This window comes from Ceratosolen solmsi, unplaced genomic scaffold, assembly GCF_000503995.2.
Source record: "Ceratosolen solmsi marchali unplaced genomic scaffold, CerSol_1.0 scaffold13, whole genome shotgun sequence".
NCBI lineage: Eukaryota > Metazoa > Arthropoda > Insecta > Hymenoptera > Agaonidae > Ceratosolen > Ceratosolen solmsi.
The window spans coordinates 9313018-9331404 of NW_011948418.1; the positions used below are offsets into that span (position 1 = coordinate 9313018).

Sequence of the window (18387 nt, forward strand, 5' to 3'; positions counted from 1 at the left end):
CGGGGGCATATTTTTTGAATGTGCTACTGATGTGCTTCACCGATGGTAGCCGTACAATTTTTAAAACAAATGTTTTCGTTACTTTTATGAGCGTTTTTATTGAGTACGGTGAGATTGTGGTACTTGAAAAATTTCATTATTATTGTTTTGAAACTCGGCGGACTTTTAATTCTTAAATACGAAATGATAAATGCGATTTTACATTACTGGACAATTGTTGTGGTATTTGTGTTTTCGAGTTGCAGCGTTGATACGTCGGCGAGGTTTGTCAAAAATCGCTGCGTTGGTAAAGTACATCACGAAATAAAATATAAATACGTGAATTGGAGATTTGTATCGTAGTCAAGAAGAAATATCTCAGTTAATGATTTCGTTTCTCAAAATGCATTTTTCTGTAAATATTTATTATATTATTATAAGTTATGCGAAAGGATGTCAGGATTTATTTTGATAATAGGGATTGAGTTTATACATATTTCGTTCGTTTCTGTACAAATCGCAAAGCAATCTCAAATCGTAATTATCCAGACTTCAATTCTCTGATTCAATCCTTTATTTTGGCTGTTTGGGCTGCTCCTTGAAGTCCTTGAGAGCGATTATAAAGCACATTATTTCTAATCACAAATTTTATCGTTAAGAGCTAGCGATTACTATGTGAACAACAAAAATAAATTTTGTCCAATCAATTAAATTATTTGTATGTCGCTTGCAAATGTATGTGTATAAGTATAAGTATACGCGCATCTATATATAGTGTGTGAGAGAGACAGAGAAGTACACAAGTTTTTATATATATACAAAACAAAAACAAAACAAAAATATATATATATATATATAAATACCGCCTTCTTTGGACAACGAGAGCAACCACAGCCTACAAACTACTGTCACTGTCCAAGCTCCGAAAGCTCATACACTATTTTTAATCCCCTTTAAAATTATTATGTATATAAAGTTCTCTATTATTTATCTAATTATATAAACAGTGCAAGAAACTGTACATCAAAAAGTACATTAGTTGTGAGTCCACTAGTATAAAATACATTGGGAATAAGCAACTTGAAGGAAAAAAATTTCACCTACTTTTAATGGCATTTAATACAAAAGTTAAAAAAAAAAGGAAGAGTATATTAGGTGGAATTATTTGTCGAAATAAATGTATCATGTATATATGCATATATATATATATATATATATATATATATATATATGCGTGCGTGTGTGTGTATATATATATATATATGCAAATATGTGTATATATAGATATATATATATATATATACACACATATATGCATATAAATATATATCCCTCTACACAACTCGCCCGCGCATACAGAAACACACACGCGCGCATACACACACACACACACACATATATATATATATATATATATATATGTATAAATATTATAACAATTATTTTACCTTGTACGAATTTCTTTTTTACGTCTTATATTCTTCTTAAAACCGTAATTAAAATTTTTAGAATTTCATTATTATTTTGAAATATAAATTTATGTTTAAAGTAACAAATAAATTTTATGAATAGCGATTTAAATAGTAATTTTAGCTTTATTAATCCAGCTTAAAAATAATTTATGCATAAGATATTTTTAAATGATTTGTTCATAAGCAATTTTTTTTATTAATAAAATATATTTTCATTTACTTTGTAATAGTTAAAAAATTTAATATAAAATCATACATTTACTATTAAATAGTAAAAATAATTAGGAATCATATTTGTTTAATATAAACAATTACAAAATAATGTAAACTTTCTATTCTGGTTAAACATTTCAGAATATATAACGCATATATTAATACATTAATTTAATATATTTTTTGACATTACAAAAATAAAGTTTTATATATCTTATTGGAAATAAAATTAATTTTTAATTTTACTTAAAAAAATCATAACTATACACCATATAAATAAGTTAAATCACATTCTTTAAATAATTAATATATTTTTTTTTTTTTTACTTTTTATTTTATCTTGTTCTCGTTACTTTCCTTTTAACATTTACTCTGGATAATTCTGAAATAAAAAGTCTAATTATTAATATCTTAATGAAAAACAATAATAATTTATTATAATGTAATTTTCAATTTGTTACTTGTTCTCTGTTCAATTAGTTGATTCCTCTTTTGCATTTGTTCAGGAGTCAAGGTTTCAAGCATTTTATCAATAAAATTATCCACTACCAAAGAACGAGTCATTGATATTATCATCGTTCGACAATTTGGACATTCTTTTCGTCTCTTAATCCACGAGTCGATGCAATATCGACAAAATGTATGTGTACAATTCAGTGTTGTGGCAGTTATAAAAAGTTCGGAACATATACTACAAGTTAATTGTTCATCCATTATGTCATTAACTTTATTAAGAACTACATCATTTTTACAATTATCTAAGTTTAGCTGTGTATCATCAACTCCAGCCGTTAGATCAATTACTTCGATTGCGATTTTTTGAACGGTATTTATGTTCTTCACATCCTCCGCAACGCAATCTTTTATATCTAGTGAGTGAAATACTGTTAATGTTATAAGAGTAATTGTAATAGAAAATTAATTCGTATAAATTACACAAGATTTTAATAAAATGAAAATTTTGCATTTCACTTTTTTAATTATAAATTGGACCTGTTTGTCAAATTTTTTTTTTAATACATCAGTAAAAATTCATTCAATGATATAAATAAACCTTACCATTACGCTGTTTTGCTTGTTCTCTTTCTTCTAATGTTTTTCCCATTTCAATTAATTTCTCTTCTAGTAATTGTTTCTCATTTTGTAGCTTTATTTGAACGTTCTTTTCTTCTTGCAGCAAATTTTCTATTTTTTGTTGCCACTCCTCTTGTTTTGCTCTTTCTAATTCTTTTCTCCATTCTTCCATTTGCTCAACCATAGACATTTCTAATTTTTCTTTTTCTTGTTTTGTTTCCTGCAAAGCCTTCTGCCACTTTTGTTTCTCTTCCTCTAATTTTTGTTCATACTTAACACGTTCATTCTCCAATTTACTCAAAAGATTTCGATATTTTTCCTGCAATTCTAATTCTATTGAATTTCCTAATTCAATTTTTTTTTGTAACTGTATTATTTCACTATTTAACTCTTCGTTGTGAGTTTTCGTTATTTTCTGATCTTGTAATAACCTTTGTAATTCTTGTTTCAATTGCTCTTGTTCTTCTTGTTTAGCACACAGCTGTGTTTCAAGATTTTTCCTTTGATTTTCTTGACTCTCGACAAACAATCTTCGCTTGTGCAAAACAGTATTCAATTCAAAATCATTACTTTCTAATCGCCGGCACTTTGTGGATTCAAGATTCGTTTTATTTAATGTAAATCTATATCTAAAACTATCTGATAAACTTAATTGTAAAATATCACCTTCTTTAATTACTTCAGACTTATTACGTTCAATAGATTTTTCATTCAGCAATGTATCGGTAGAACTCAAATTTGTTACCAACCAGTTACCATTATTTTTATCCTGTTGGAGTATACAATGATTCCGAGATATCAAGACATGGAGTAAAACTTTGTCATTGTCAGGTTTTCGACCAATTTTAAACTAAAAGAAATAACAAAGACGATAAGAATGTATTGATAAAAATTATAATGTTTATAAGTATAAATATTAATTTATAAAAGACCGTTGCTTTTGACTATAAACTAGTTCAGATATATTTTTTATTACTTTGAGACATGATAATTTATTATTAATTTATTATTTATGTTAAATATTTGTAAATAAAATTTATATATTAAAGTTAATCTACGAAAAGTATATCAAATGTACATAAATTCAATACATAAATTCGTAATAAAAATTTAAAATCTTTTCAATATAGGTAAATATAAATAGTATAGAGTTGGGTAAGAAGAAATGTCTGATTAAATTTGCAACAAAATATATAGCCATTGCAATTACTGTTACTTACATTCAATTACTATACTTTCAATTCAATAAAACTAAATAATTTAACTAATTATTACAAATAGTAAAGTTCCGTTGTCCCATGGATGTTCAACTAAAATATTAAGTCTAAATCCGTTAATTCTTTTTATCATTGCTTATGCAATAGAACAGAAAACAATTCATCATTTTCTTTATGAATAATAGTATTAAATAATTACATCGAACTGTTTTTAATAAATTGTTCATTTGATATCACGATTCATAAAACATTCAGAAAACAATATCTAATAACTTAAACTTAAAAATTAACAACATGTATAAAAGAAATTCGAGGTAAATTGTGTAAAAGTGTATAAATGTAGGCAAGAATTTTATGTACTTGGTTTTTGTTGATGTGAATGTAATTATCAATATAACTAGAACTTGTCGAGGATACTCGTACTAGCACTGGTTGGAAATCTTCTTCAATGGAACGTTTTTTTGATTCCTGTGGGTTGATTATCATCGTTGAATTCAAAGCGATGGAAGTTGGTAAATTAAAATTTCTTTATATCACAGCACAGAAAATCTCACATCAAATTAAACATTCAATTAATTATAAATATATAAGAATGTTGTTAAGCTTACAACTTTTTATAAAAGTTATACATGCATTTAATGCTTATTTAAGAGAGCATCAATAGCGAGATGCGTGAAGAATTTTTGTCATTAACGGAAATCGTCACCAACAAATGATGAATTAAGGCACTTAGCTGTTTTCTAATTACGAATATTTTCAATGATTAATCGCATTAAACAGGTCCATATGCGTGTCGCGCGCGTGTGTTTTGTAATATTTCTAAGAAAGGTTATAAATATATTGTTATTGCCGAACGTACTAGTGCCGTCATGATTAATCCATGATTTTTATTTCCACTACGTTCCCAATGCACATAACCAATAGTAAAGCTCGTAATTAAAATCAGTGATAAGTAAACTCCAAGGGCATGAAGAATAAATTTACAAGCACATTTAATTCAAATTATAAATTTCCATGACATTAAATTTGAAACAAAATAGGTTCTTCTTTATTCTTTCAAATTTTTTAATAGATCAATTACCATTAAATGTTTATATACAAATACGCGTGCGCGTACACATGCACATACGCGCGAATGCATTTTTCTTACATATCGTATATTATTACTATTTGGAGAGTTTGTAGTCTAAATAGCAAGTATTGACTAAAGCGAATATAATGTCCGAAGTTTATAAATAAAACTCTAACTCTCTTGGTCAATAACATCGAAATATATTTCAATTCCAATGCAGTGAAAAAAGAAAAAAGAAAAAACCTTAAGAAAAATTAATATTAGGTTAAAATGTTGACATAAATTGTATACAATTTAAAATAACTTTTAGTGAGTACACTATTGAGTAAGGTGAAACATTGTTAAAAATGTACAGAGTAATGAATAGGAGGAGATTTGGCAATTAGGAAAGTTGACGTCAAACATGTGGAATGAGGGAAGAAGTTGCTAACGCCTTGCAACACGAAGAATTACTTTTAAGTAGATAACAACGGGGCATGAATATAAATTTGAGTAAAAGAAGTTAATTAAGCAAGAGGATTACGAAGGAAGTATTTTGGCTTTCTGTTGATAAATAAATAAATAAATTCATATGTATATATATGAAGGATGATTAGGCAGTCGTTAAGTTACACGACTGTTTGGCATTTGTTTTTGAATTTTATCGACGAGCACGCAAATGCTGTAATTATTGTCAAGTAAAATAAATAAACGCAGAAGCAATATTACTTAATCGGAAGGTTTGTCAGAGACGATGAGTTCTGCGCGCTATTGATTGATTGATGACTAATAATTGATAGCTAATAGGAGATTTATTATATATATATATATATATATATATATATATATATATATATATAATAGACAGGAAGCGCGAGATTCGAAAATCATGAGGGACGATGTCGGCGTCCGTAGTTCACAACGCAACTTCAGATGGCGGCATAAGCCGATAAAAATCAAATGGTTAAACAATGCTTAACAGTGGCACTCGGTTGAGGATGGGCGAGTTGGTTGGTTTTTGTCACTGTGTTACCGCAGCCTGTACTTGTGTGCGTGCATTTTACGTACGGTTACGTATGCGGTAAAAGCGTGTTTTTAATGGCAAGTAAACCGATGAGTAATTCGGCGTTTGCTTTCAGACATTTCGAGTGGTGCAACTTTGTGGATGTGGTTATTTGAAGGGAGACTGCGTTTATTGTCTTTGCATAAGTAAAACAGTACCTTTTATCGGTAAGCTCGCGTGTGATAAGAAATTTCAGTATCAAAATATTAGGTTTGTTGATTCATCGCAAATAATCAGTTGATACGGTTTCCATTTTCAAAATATCCAAGTGACCGTTACAAGGTATGTTATCATAGTTCATTTAAAAATGCTTTAAAGGAAGAAAAAAAAACATTATGCTTTTTTTATGTTGCGTTGTTGTAATGTTTATCAATTTAGACGTTTATTTTCAATTTAAAGATTTTATTTAATTTTTAGGTTATAACCTGTTTAAACGTATTATTTGCGAACGGTTTATTTAGGCGTAAAGCACTTTTAAGCTTTTGCGTAGCGTGAATTTTTGAATTTTCAAAAATATGCCAACATCTTACTTTTAACAACAATTATTATTTATTTTTCAGTAATAATGTCAAGTACATCGCAAAAACATAAGAACTTTGTTGCTGAACCTATGGGAGAAAAACCTGTAACAGATCTTGCAGGCGTAGGTGAAGTACTAGGAAAGCGGCTAGAAGCAGCTGGCTTTGATAAGGTTTATATATTAATATTATTCATTAAAATTTTGAAGCTTCGTTTCCTTTATAAATATTTGTGATAATAATGATAGGGTTTAATTAATAGAATTAAGTTATTTTACAATAAGCATTTACTTGCTTAAACCATGATTAAACTATTGTATTAAGATTTTTTAGTTGAATTTAATTTATGTAAATTTAAGGTACGTTATAGTGAATTAAAAATAATTATTGCAGGCGTATGTAGTACTTGGTCAATTTTTGGTTTTGAAAAAACACAGAGAACTGTTTCAAGAATGGATGAAGGAGACGTGTCAAGCAAATACAAAACAATCCAATGACTGCTATCAATGTTTAATGGACTGGTGTGATGAATTTTTGTAATAAATCAAAAAGAATATTTGTAAATTAACTAACATACATTGATTTTAGTTAAGTTAATATGTATTTTTTTAAATACTACAAGACAAAGTATCTAACTACGTTTATATAATTGTCGTGAGATTTTTAATCTATTTAATTATATTTTTTACTTGATGACAGTGCAAATTACTTAGAAATAAATTATATTATCGTGTGTATATTACTTTTGAGATGAAGTACCAAAACGACATAACAACTTTTTAAAAGCAATTTTTTTTTTTTCAATTTTACATCAATGTACATACATTAAAGTGAAGAAATAAATAATGAATAAAGTATGCCAATGTGGTTATGTGGTTTATATGTTTAGATAACTCAGATTGTTTAAAGTTATAATGTATGTTTAAAATGTCTGCATTTTTTATACCTAGAACTATATAATGTTTATAGTAAACTCATTTATAATTGGGAAAAAGAAAGAAAAAAAATAATTTAACAAAAATAAACTTTTATAAAATCTAATTCATGTATTTTCATACTTTATCATATTAATACTAAGTTATGTTATAATAATAAGTTTATTTAAGATTATGTAGACTGCCGTTGAGTTGTAAGTAGATTTCATTAATTTGGTAATTTGGTGGTAAAAACATTAAATATAATAATAGTGCAAAAATATATTTCAATCTAATTATTTTATTAAGAATGTTTAATTTATTATTGTAATTGTATGTCACACTTATAGAATATGTACATTTGTCACAATAATTAATAAATCAACATTTACTCATTCGGATAAATATTACTAAAAAATGCCAAACTGTTTAAAAATAACACAAATTTATGTTTAAATGAAAAATTATCCTAAATATTTTACAGTCTAATTCAAGTACTTTTATTAATATTAATAACAAATATGTAACTATTTATTGAAATTTTTTTAATACAAGTACTTGATTTGGTACTAAACAATCATATAATACATAGATTTTTATATAAAAATTTTTAAAGCATTTTTTTTTCTAATTATTTTCTATACGCTATTTAAATGGCCATTTGTTTTAATCTAAAAAGTAAAAACAGTTTCATAATAAATTTTTGTGTATATATAATTTTAATATTTGAAAAAAAATTACCTTTCACTTTCGTCTCGCAATGATTCCACCGAAAGTCCATCCTTTAAATTGTTATCTAACGAAGCTAGTATTTTTTTATTTAATTCACTATATTTGAGAATTTTCACTCCATGAAGCAAACAATTGTATACTAATTCAAACTTTTTTGTATTTTCTGAAACGTTTAATTAAAAAAAAAGAAAAATGAGAAATTAATAGAAATATTAGGTATTATTAAAGAAAAAAAAAAAAAAAAATAAAAAAAGAAAAAACAATCAAAAGTCTTCTCAATTATTAAATAAGTAGATTAAAGACAAAATAATTTATTTAGCCAAAGAAATTATAAGTATTAATGTACTTTTCAAACGAACCTTAATCTATAGAGTCAATGCGTTTCTTACTTCATTAATACAATAAAATTTGATTAACCTTTTATTTTGGACTTTTAATTTAATATTTTAATATAATTGAAATTTTTAATTTGTCATGCACACGTAATTCAATAACAAGGCATTATTAAGTATAAGTTAAACAAATTTTTTTTTAAAGTATATCTTTTTTCATCCATAATTATGAGAAAGTAATATTAAATTAATTGGTAATATGTGTGCGAAAAATTTGACATTTGAAACAAAACAATTAGTTGCTCTATATAATAAATGAAATAAATTCACATAAAAATATGTAGACAACAAACAAGATTATACAGAAACGTAAGTAAGAATAATTTGAATAATTGTGTTAATGCTTATCTGAGCATGAAAACTTAACAATAAATTTATTTAATATCTTTTGTATTCTATTGCCCAACTTTTCCTAACGAAGGCGAGTTCATCTGATTTTTAGGCACATTCTTCATGCATACGTACATACATATATAGTAAGGAATACTTTCATATATTATAAATACTAACCAGATTTTAAAAGTATTGTACATGACTGTGTTAAAAATCTATTTTTAAATCGAAGTTGCAAAGTCGTATTATCCATTACTTTCTCACATAAGTCAGGAAATTTTTCTGATAAATTAAGATAATTTAATAAATCAAGTGCACCAAAAGCATGAAACACGGATTTCTTTAGGTATGAATTCCAGATATCATCAGCTTCAGGATTATCTTCTATGAATAGTTTTAACCAGATTGCATTTAACGGTCCGTGCATTTCGTCTTTCTTGTCATTATCATTTAATAGACTATTTACTATAAGGATATTATAGTTAGATAAGTTGAAAAAACGATTATAAGTTTTAAGTTTTTATAGAATACATGATTACTTGTAAAAATATAAAACAAATTATAGAAAAAAGAAAGATACATAGAATATGAAATTTATGAAAAATGAGATAAATTCACATTTACTTTAATAATCATTATAAAGTTAATATAAAATAATTAATATAAAGATAGAAATTTTTTTTTATTCAAGCTAGAGTAATTGAAACTGTTTAAAAAAAAAGAAAAAAAAGAAGAAGATTTTTCTTACATATAAACTTATTATAACTTACTTATTTCGGTAGTCTTTGGATCGTTCAACATTGCTTTAACTGCGATGTTAGTATAAAATATATTATCGAATTTAAAATTATTATTTTCTTTATATATTTTATTTGCGTTAATTAGAAAATCATTATATTTGTTGTTGTTATAGTAATATTCATTCATTGCCTTAACTGCTTTTATGTAATGTGTGTCCTACAAAAATAGTAATAACATTTCTTAACCTCATATTCAAGAGTAAAAGAAATATAGTATAATCATAAAATAAAATGATATTCACAGTGTTCATTAGCTTATTAGCTAATTCGGCAGAAGTTCTAAGATCGTCTGCCTCTACTAATTTCACGACAACATTTGTAACGATGTTGAGAAAGCTCTCATTATGTTTTAGTTTGTTTGTATCATCCAGAAATAGATTAATCTGTTGTATAGCTTTGTCAATGTTATTGTTGTTGACATGGTTTGTTATGACACTTAACCTTTCATACATTTCTTCAGTTTTCCTAAAAAATCTTTTAAACTTGCAATTATTAAAGATTAAAGTGAATTTCAAATATTGAGTTATAATAAAATAATTATTTTACAACTGTTGTTTATTGGCCTTTTCGACATCATTATCCAAAGAGTTTGTAGGTGAATAATTCTTGTTTAATCTTTGCTCTAATTTATTTAGAAGGAAAAATGATGTTGTATTGCTATCGTCTTGCAATTTCGTCCAAAGATTCCGACATTTGTCAAATTGCTTATTTTGTTCTATTATGAGTGTTAAAATAATATCTTAGCTGATAATTATAGATAGAGTATATTATTATGAATAGAATTTCAAAATATTACTAACCATATAATTTTATTAATTTAAAGAAAAGATCATCTACGTGTTCATAAAGACCATTCAGGGTCATGCATAAATTTTCCAAATTGTGATCTTCCTTTTTTTTTAAGTATAGCTCGACAGTTTGCTCAATTGCATGAGAACTGATTATACCATCTATCTGTACATTAAAAATTAATGTTGAAAGTATAAACATTAGACGAAGAGTAGTTCATATTTCTATTTATTATTAGAACGCAATTTGTTTTATCGATTGAGTATGAAATTCAAATAAATAATATACAAATGCTCTCATGCGTGTATCATAAAGTTGAAAAATAAAATATTTTAGTTTACTTATTCTTCATAGATATGGATAATAACGTTAATAAAAGAAATTTTTTTTTTTCAAACAATATTATAAAATTGGAATACACAAAGATATCAATTTCTTTTAAATATGCTCAATTGAAACGAACAAAATAATTCGCCCCACTTATACTTTCTCATTGCATCTAATTATACTACAAAATTGAATTAATTTAAATATTTAATATTATATAATTCATTATCTTTTTAAATATCTATAAAATATCTATATTTTGCGCTTACTGATCTCTTAATTAAAATTATGCGGTTATGAATATTTTACCATGAAGATTTTTTTTGCTTGTTGTATTCTATTGCATTCGCTGAATGCAATAGCAAGTTCATGTAACGCTTTTTTCTCTCCAATAATCTTTACAGCTAAATCCGTTACTTGCTGCAGAGAGTCAGCGTCTTCATGATCTATGAAAAACTTGTAAAGTATAAATTTCTGTAACAATATGTTATGATTCTCACTCATGAATTTATATAACTCCATGGCATAATCTTTCTTATTCCTAGAACAAAATTATTTAATATATATTTATTTTAATATATATATATATATATATATATATATATGAGAGATAATATAATTTCCAAGGACTAATATTTAATATTTGGTAATTAATTAATAATTTGATAAAAAGATACCAATGGATTCAAATATTGCTTATTTAAATTACAAGATATCTATTGAATTATGACGATAAAAATTGTATTTGTATCGGATTTTGTAAAAAAAAAATAATGCTAAGCGGAGATTGTTCATGTGTATTAATAAAATTGCATAAAAATTATTGAAGTTCATTTGTTAGATTTGTCAAATCGGCCTAATAATATCACCTTTGATTTGTAAAAAATCATAAAATCTGGTGGGAAAAAAGCGGTTTTGCCGGCTGCTAAAAATTAAATTTATGGCCTTACTATATTAAAGAATATAATTGTTATTTATACATTTATTTTATGATTTATATAATTATTTGTTATATATCTCTTAAGAAGTTTCTAAAATATAAGAGTTTGTTATTAATTACATTCTTTTCAACACTTCTTTTCAACAGACTAAAGATAATAATTAATCTATTAAACATTGAAATACATCTTACTTACAGGCTTATCAATTTTTTTATTAAAAATGATCCCAAATTTTCATTAGATATTTGTAATCCATCAAAATTAAGGTACGTCTTGAATACTTCCATGACTCGGTCTGGATGTCGGAAGCATAATGAATCAAATGCATTCATACACTCAGTTCCTAAGAATTGACTCTTCTTTAGACATGGATATTTTAATACTTTGCTTGCATCTGTAAACAGTCCCATTTAATTATTTTACAACTGTATACAATTCATACATCATGCTATTAAATTATTAATTAAATTAATTATTAAAATGTTTTTCCAAAAAATATTTCAATTACCATCTAAGTTTTTATTTTTGAGATACATATTGACACAATGCATTATTGTATCGCTATCCATCTTATACAAATCTTCGTCTTTACTTATTATCTGCAACCACTTCTCAACTTCTTTGAAATCACCTATTTTAGCAAAAAAATTAATTATATTCTCAGCAAAGGCGGGGGGAACATTTATCTGTTCTTCTTCTAATTTCTAAAAGAGTACAAACAATTATTAATTTAATTCAATTTAAATGATCATCCAAATCAATATTCTTACCTGAATTAAATGTTTAACAGTCTTTGTATCTTTGTTCCCAATAGCAGTTTTAACCTCGAGCAAATGTTTATTAGAATTTACAGAATTTGTATCATTATTTTCAAATACATTTTCCGATTCTTCTTGTACATTTGACTTTAATTTTTGTAGAAAAAATGTTGTGGTTTGATCGATATATTGACCTAAATAAGCTTTCATTTTATCAGCTACGGCATCATTTAATTTCAAATTGTGTTTACACATATAACCTAGCATCTAAAATTGTATTTATCAGAAATTTATGATTTATATTGTTATATAAGTAATACGGAGAATTGTTTTAAATGGTTGCAGATAATATAGGAAAGTAATTAATATTATAAAGCTCTAGCAGTTATGTGGAATAATCAACATTAATAAATAATAAAAAATTATATTTATACAGTAGTGGCCAATAAGTATTTAACGCCAGTTAGTTATACAATTAAAATATCAAGTTATCATAAGCTAGAATAAACACATTGTTGTTTCGAATAAATTTTAATGATAGAGAAGAAGTATGGCGAAGCTTCAAAATGGTTACAAATAACTGGACGATATTTATTCTTTATAATTAGCAATGAATACAAATTTGAAGTTAAAAAAAGGAATATTTTGAAAAAGTTAATACGTTGCAATGCTGCATTATTGAAATATATTGAATATTATAAATAGGAAAATATAAGCAAATTTATTATAATTTTAATACAAAAAAACTTTATAAATAAAGGAGTATTATGATCAAAAAACTTACTTCTTTTATAGCAATGTGACCATGTACATTTGAAATTTTATTTATAATATCATTTAGTTGCGTTAGAACGAACGTTTCACCATTCATTTCTCTAGAAAAATCATCTTTAAATTTCTCAGAATCGTTCTTAAGTGTGTTATAATTGTAGTCAACTATTTTCATAAATGATTTTATATCTTTGGTTGTATTTAAGGCATTTGTTAGATTATCTATTAGTTGTTTTGGTTTATAAGCATGAGTTGTTTGCGATACTATAATGAAAACATTTGGTAAACATAACAATGATATTATGGATTTTGATTAATTTACCAATAAATACTTTAATTATCCGTTATAGAATTATATGGTGACATATAATAGGTGATAAAAAATTTGTAATAAAAACAAATATTACTTACTAAATGAACAAGCCTTTTCTAATTTATTCTGTTGCAGTAAATGAAATAGTACAGCATTGGCACTTCTTGTGAATGATATATTATAAGACTCGAGTATTCTAATTATTTTTTCAGGAGGTTCCATTATGTTAGGAATTACAAAATTTATCAATGTTCTTATACTTGGTTTAATATTAAATTTACAAAACATTATTCTCAATATATCCAATGTTCCTGAAATAAAAAATATATCAAATACATCATACGCAATCATTTTAAAATTTTATATTTACATTTATATTTAAATACTATATTTACCATGTAAGTTGTTTTTCTTTGAATTATAAACCATGTATGGGAAAAAATAGTGTTCCCTTACATCTCCTCCTAATTCCTTCAATTCTTCAAACAGTGGAATAACAAAATCAGGTTTATCGTTTTGGTAAGAAAAGTATACAGCATTTTCAAATGCTCTCGCATCAATTTTTTCTTGTTTTAAAATTCCACAATATTTAACCAACGTTTCAACATCCTATAAATAATATATTATCAAATTTATTATTAATATTTACCGAGTTTATATTGCTTTATTGAATTTCATTTACCAAATCACTGATAACTAATTTTCTTGTAAATAAAGTTGAATAATTGTGCAATTGTTTTGAATAATAATAAAGCTGCGTCTACGTTGTGACTTTCAATTAATAATTGGACATACCTATTTACAATTTTATTGTATGACATATTTTTAATTAAATATGTTGTTAACTAGAACAAAATGAAAATATTTTTGTTATAATATTATTAATATCTATTTGTCTTTATAGTTTAGCTCAATATGGCTAAAGTTTTAATGAACTATAATATAAAAAATGTAAAACGCATTTCAAATGTTCTTCTTTGAATATTTATTGTATTATTAATTGTTATAATTATTGACGTTCTATCCGTAAATATTAATTTAATTTAAATATCCGAATTGTTATATCCGAATAATGAAGAAATAATAAATATTCAAAATGTACATATAAAGCTACTCAGCCGTATAATTATTGATTATTGCATAATTCATTGATTTATTAAATGTGTCACGTATGTTTTCAATTTATAAATAATAAACACGGTGTACCATAATTATGTGTGCGCAACATTTATATTATAATCATACCTCTTCGATATACTCGGAATGCTTATTGACTGCCAATGTGTATATAACATTTAGTATATCTGTATTCATAAAATGAATCCTTCTTTCCTTACATTCTTGAAGCACAGATCTTATATCATCTATTTTACCATTCTTAGCATGAATACATAAAATGTTAGCATATGTGGAGGACGTTGGATCAATCCCAGCCTTTTTCATTATATTTAAAATATTAAGTGCATTGGAATCATTTCTAATTATAAGAGAGAAAATTAGCCGAATAATTTATACTACAAAATTTTTAATACTAAGACAAAATTATACTTATGATTCTGTATAAAAAATAAAAAAATTATTACCCAAATACTGAATGACCTTGAATTAGAGAATTAAAAATTGTTTCATTTATGGGGATATTTTCATTATTCATTATTTCTAAAATTTTCGTTACACCAACAATATCTCCTTTCCTACAATATTGATCAACAAATCTTTGATAAGTCAGATAATTTGGTTGTATATTTTTTTCTTTTAATTCTGTTAGAATATCATTTGGTGAAAAATCTATATTATTCTCAAGGTAGACTAGTATCAAAGCATTATAACAATTTATATCCAATTTAACATCTAAAAATATATAATTAGTTAATTTTAATAATTTAAACACACGCGCGCACGCACACGCGCACAATATATATATATATATATATATATATATATTTATATTTAAATTTACATAGTATAAGTATTTACCAAGTGTTTTTATGGTACTCCAGACATTATTACATAATGTTGTTCTTGTTTTTAAATTTTCATAGAATGTAAAATAATTGCAAGTACGAAGTAAAAGTAAAGCCTGCATCTGTGTCAAGGTGCCTATAAACGACGATATTAACTTATTTAATTAAGGATGCTATTGGAATTAGTACATTTAATAGCAATGTTTTTGCAATAATAATTTAAAGAATTGCAGTTTTGTCTAAAAACCATATTTTGATGGATTTGCACATGTATGATTAACAAAAATATATATTATAAGTTTAAACTTTACCGATACGCAAAAGAATGGAGAATTTTAAAGTCAAATAAATATAAAATATAAACATAATTATTTTTTTAAAAAATTTTAAATTTAAAAAAAAAAAGAAATGTATATTAATGATTTATAACAGTATGCTTTTCTTTTTTCCTAATAATAAAGGTAATATTTAATAAATAATAGTTCCTTGAATGTTAGAAAAGAAATAAGAAATAATAAATAATAAATTGCACAACTGAGACATTCATTGAGAATATGTTGGCACCAAATTGTAACAAAATTCTATAATATGAAATATAAATACATTTATTATATCCAGGATTAAAATTTTAATCTAAACGTCAAGATTGATTGCAATTTCAATAAGGGTTGAATATAATGTCTAAGAGTCATCATATTAATTCGAAAATCTATTCTACAATTTATATATTGAGCTATATTATTTTGCTTCTTAAACATTACTCATGAAGAAATAATTGCAGCATACTGTCAAATACTTTTAAGTAATATATATTTTATTAATCAAATGATGAAACCTAAATTTTTGAAGAAAATAATAGCGCAATCATACCATTTTTTATAACAGTATTTAATATTTGTTCCACATCACTCTTTAGAATATGACCAGAAAATTTTATTTTTTCAGCAATTTTGTTAAGCTGCTCGTGCACATTATAATTTGTATTTTCTTTTACATCCAATTGTTTTGCATAATTCTTCGCATTATACCTGAAACATATACAACGATGAATTTTAAATTCCTAGTCGCAAATAATATTTAGCAATTATTTATTAAAGTATCAAGTCCTTGATTACGCAACTAACCTATCATTGGTTACAGTACACAGACTGCGCGTACGCCAATTTCTTTGCAATAAAATGTCACAATGTGTGCGTTGAATCGGCGGACTTGGCCATCTCCAGTCGCCAATTTTTAACTTTCTTATAAACTTTGTCGTGTGCAATATCTTTGACATTGCAATGCTGTGGCGTGACTGATTAGCGGCGTTTTGAGAATGAACACGATTATTTCGAGGGCGCACGCTAGTGTGGGTGCATATATATATTCTGGTTACGGGCGCGTGCGTATGTACGGTGAGTTATGTTTTACGAATAATTTTCATCATCCGTGAGAGATAAATGAGAGTAGGTATGAAAATTAATCGCAGATGCCTCTTATTCACTTACGCAACTATTTCGTTCACAAATCTTACATAAATAAAATCGATTTAACCAAGTTCAAAAGCACGTGGTTCCCGAAGGTTCATAAGCCCATTCCTGGCGATTTCATTTGATTTCACAGCAAATAAATGTTCGAATAATTGCCAACGCAAGCTTAAGTCTCTTGAATTATACAAATTTACTTGGAAACTTGTAGATTGGCCAGACTGTGATTATAGTGATGAGTATACGCGCGGAATATAAGTATTAGAATTCCCGGATCGCACTTGGCGTTTGCATTTTGCCTTAATATTAATCGCGTAGTAGCTGATATATCGATATATATTGTGAGTGTGCGAGTGTGCGTTGTTGAAATATGCTTATATGCAGATTGAGCAATTTTATTCGCACATCCTTCTTTCATATAAATCTTCACAATTATTAATAATGAGCGGAGTAGTGTCATTTAGATTAAATGGATCGACTTGATTGGCCGATTTGAAAGAATATTAATTCAATGTAATTTCGATAATTTCATAAATAAATGACTAATATTTTAATATATCGTCGATATTATGCGCTATAGAGGAGAGAAAGAGATAATAGATAAAAGATCCTGCATGATATATTCATTAAATTGCACATTAGTTTAATGCAATGAAATGAAATATTTGTTTGGATAATTCGTTTTGTATAATTATTGTTTTTTGTTATTGTTGTTTTTTTAACTTTATGCACGTGTGCGGGGAGACGCGCAAAGTGCATTGATTTAACGAACGAGGGAATAATAATTAATTCATCTTGAATTGCATATACTTTATGTCCATCTCCTCCAAGTTATAATAACAGTTACTAAGGTAACGCGATACTCATTTCATTGTTACCAATTTTTTTTCTTTTCTTTTTTTTTCTTTATTTTTTTATTTTTTTTTTTTATTGCTTTTTTGCACACTTTTTTCTACGTCACACCATCTAAATGAGTAAACGCGCGTAATATGATATTTTTGGGAATAGAAAATGAACACATTAAGAAATCGAAAAGTATATTAAAATCGGATTGAACATTCAATCTTTTTATTGGAAAATTTGTATCGCATTCCAGTTTCACGTAGCCTTCAATTATCCAACAGTTTGAATATCCAATAAAAAATGCTTAATTAACACGTTAAGTTTTGTTTTATGTTCAGTAGTTCTGTTAGAGGGGGCAGGGGTAGGGGGTAGGGGGAAGGAGGTTATATTAAAAAAAAAAATTTTTTTTTTTTTATTTTTTTCATTAAATGAGTCAAAAACGTATGGTTTAGGTAAA

General features: G+C 25.9%; 3 protein-coding genes across 3 annotated transcripts; 1 reads left to right on the forward strand and 2 right to left on the reverse strand.

Moving 5' to 3' along the window:
- Positions 1-1990: 1990 nt before the first annotated feature.
- LOC105360282 (E3 ubiquitin-protein ligase RNF8-B) lies at positions 1991-4961 on the reverse strand. The gene is made up of 4 exons (XM_011497152.1): positions 4316-4961; positions 2724-3588; positions 2126-2533; positions 1991-2046 (listed from the first exon to the last, which is right to left on the reverse strand). Exons 1-4 carry the CDS (start codon positions 4439-4441, stop codon positions 2000-2002), a joined length of 1446 nt encoding a protein of 481 aa, XP_011495454.1. The 5' UTR covers positions 4442-4961; the 3' UTR covers positions 1991-1999.
- A 907-nt stretch (positions 4962-5868) lies between these two features.
- On the forward strand, positions 5869-7579 carry baf (barrier to autointegration factor). The gene is made up of 3 exons (XM_011497153.1): positions 5869-6351; positions 6630-6760; positions 6981-7579. Exons 2-3 carry the CDS (start codon positions 6635-6637, stop codon positions 7125-7127), a joined length of 273 nt encoding a protein of 90 aa, XP_011495455.1. The 5' UTR covers positions 5869-6351; positions 6630-6634; the 3' UTR covers positions 7128-7579.
- Positions 7580-8140: 561 nt separating this feature from the next.
- Positions 8141-16981, reverse strand: bsf (bicoid stability factor). Its single transcript, XM_011497344.1, has 21 exons — positions 16746-16981; positions 16492-16649; positions 15635-15757; positions 15241-15508; positions 14903-15134; positions 14340-14366; positions 14053-14266; positions 13756-13968; positions 13358-13608; positions 12694-12840; positions 12586-12639; positions 12324-12519; positions 12086-12209; positions 11184-11415; positions 10559-10712; positions 10305-10473; positions 10001-10223; positions 9729-9741; positions 9136-9423; positions 8243-8396; positions 8141-8172 (listed from the first exon to the last, which is right to left on the reverse strand). The coding sequence occupies exons 1-21, from the start codon at positions 16895-16897 to the stop codon at positions 8151-8153; spliced, it is 3414 nt and encodes a 1137-aa protein (XP_011495646.1). The 5' UTR covers positions 16898-16981; the 3' UTR covers positions 8141-8150.
- Positions 16982-18387: the final 1406 nt, after the last annotated feature.

What these genes read in the sequence shown, in the direction of transcription:
- LOC105360282 (XM_011497152.1), bottom strand. Translation starts at nt 4,441, where the DNA reads ATGATAATCAACCCACAGGAATCAAAAAAACGTTCCATTGAAGAAGAT. An exon ending in TTCACATCAACAAAAACCAA is followed by an intron (nt 3,589 to 4,315) that starts GTACATAAAATT and finishes TATTTCTTTTAG; the next exon opens with TTTAAAATTGGTCGAAAACC. An exon ending in ACAAGCAAAACAGCGTAATG is followed by an intron (nt 2,534 to 2,723) that starts GTAAGGTTTATT and finishes TTCACTCACTAG; the next exon opens with ATATAAAAGATTGCGTTGCG.
- baf (XM_011497153.1), top strand. Translation starts at nt 6,635, where the DNA reads ATGTCAAGTACATCGCAAAAACATAAGAACTTTGTTGCTGAACCTATG. An exon ending in AAGCAGCTGGCTTTGATAAG is followed by an intron (nt 6,761 to 6,980) that starts GTTTATATATTA and finishes TAATTATTGCAG; the next exon opens with GCGTATGTAGTACTTGGTCA.
- bsf (XM_011497344.1), bottom strand. Translation starts at nt 16,897, where the DNA reads ATGTCAAAGATATTGCACACGACAAAGTTTATAAGAAAGTTAAAAATT. An exon ending in AAATACTGTTATAAAAAATG is followed by an intron (nt 15,758 to 16,491) that starts GTATGATTGCGC and finishes CGTCGTTTATAG; the next exon opens with GCACCTTGACACAGATGCAG. An exon ending in AATTAGTTATCAGTGATTTG is followed by an intron (nt 14,267 to 14,339) that starts GTAAATGAAATT and finishes TATTATTTATAG; the next exon opens with GATGTTGAAACGTTGGTTAA.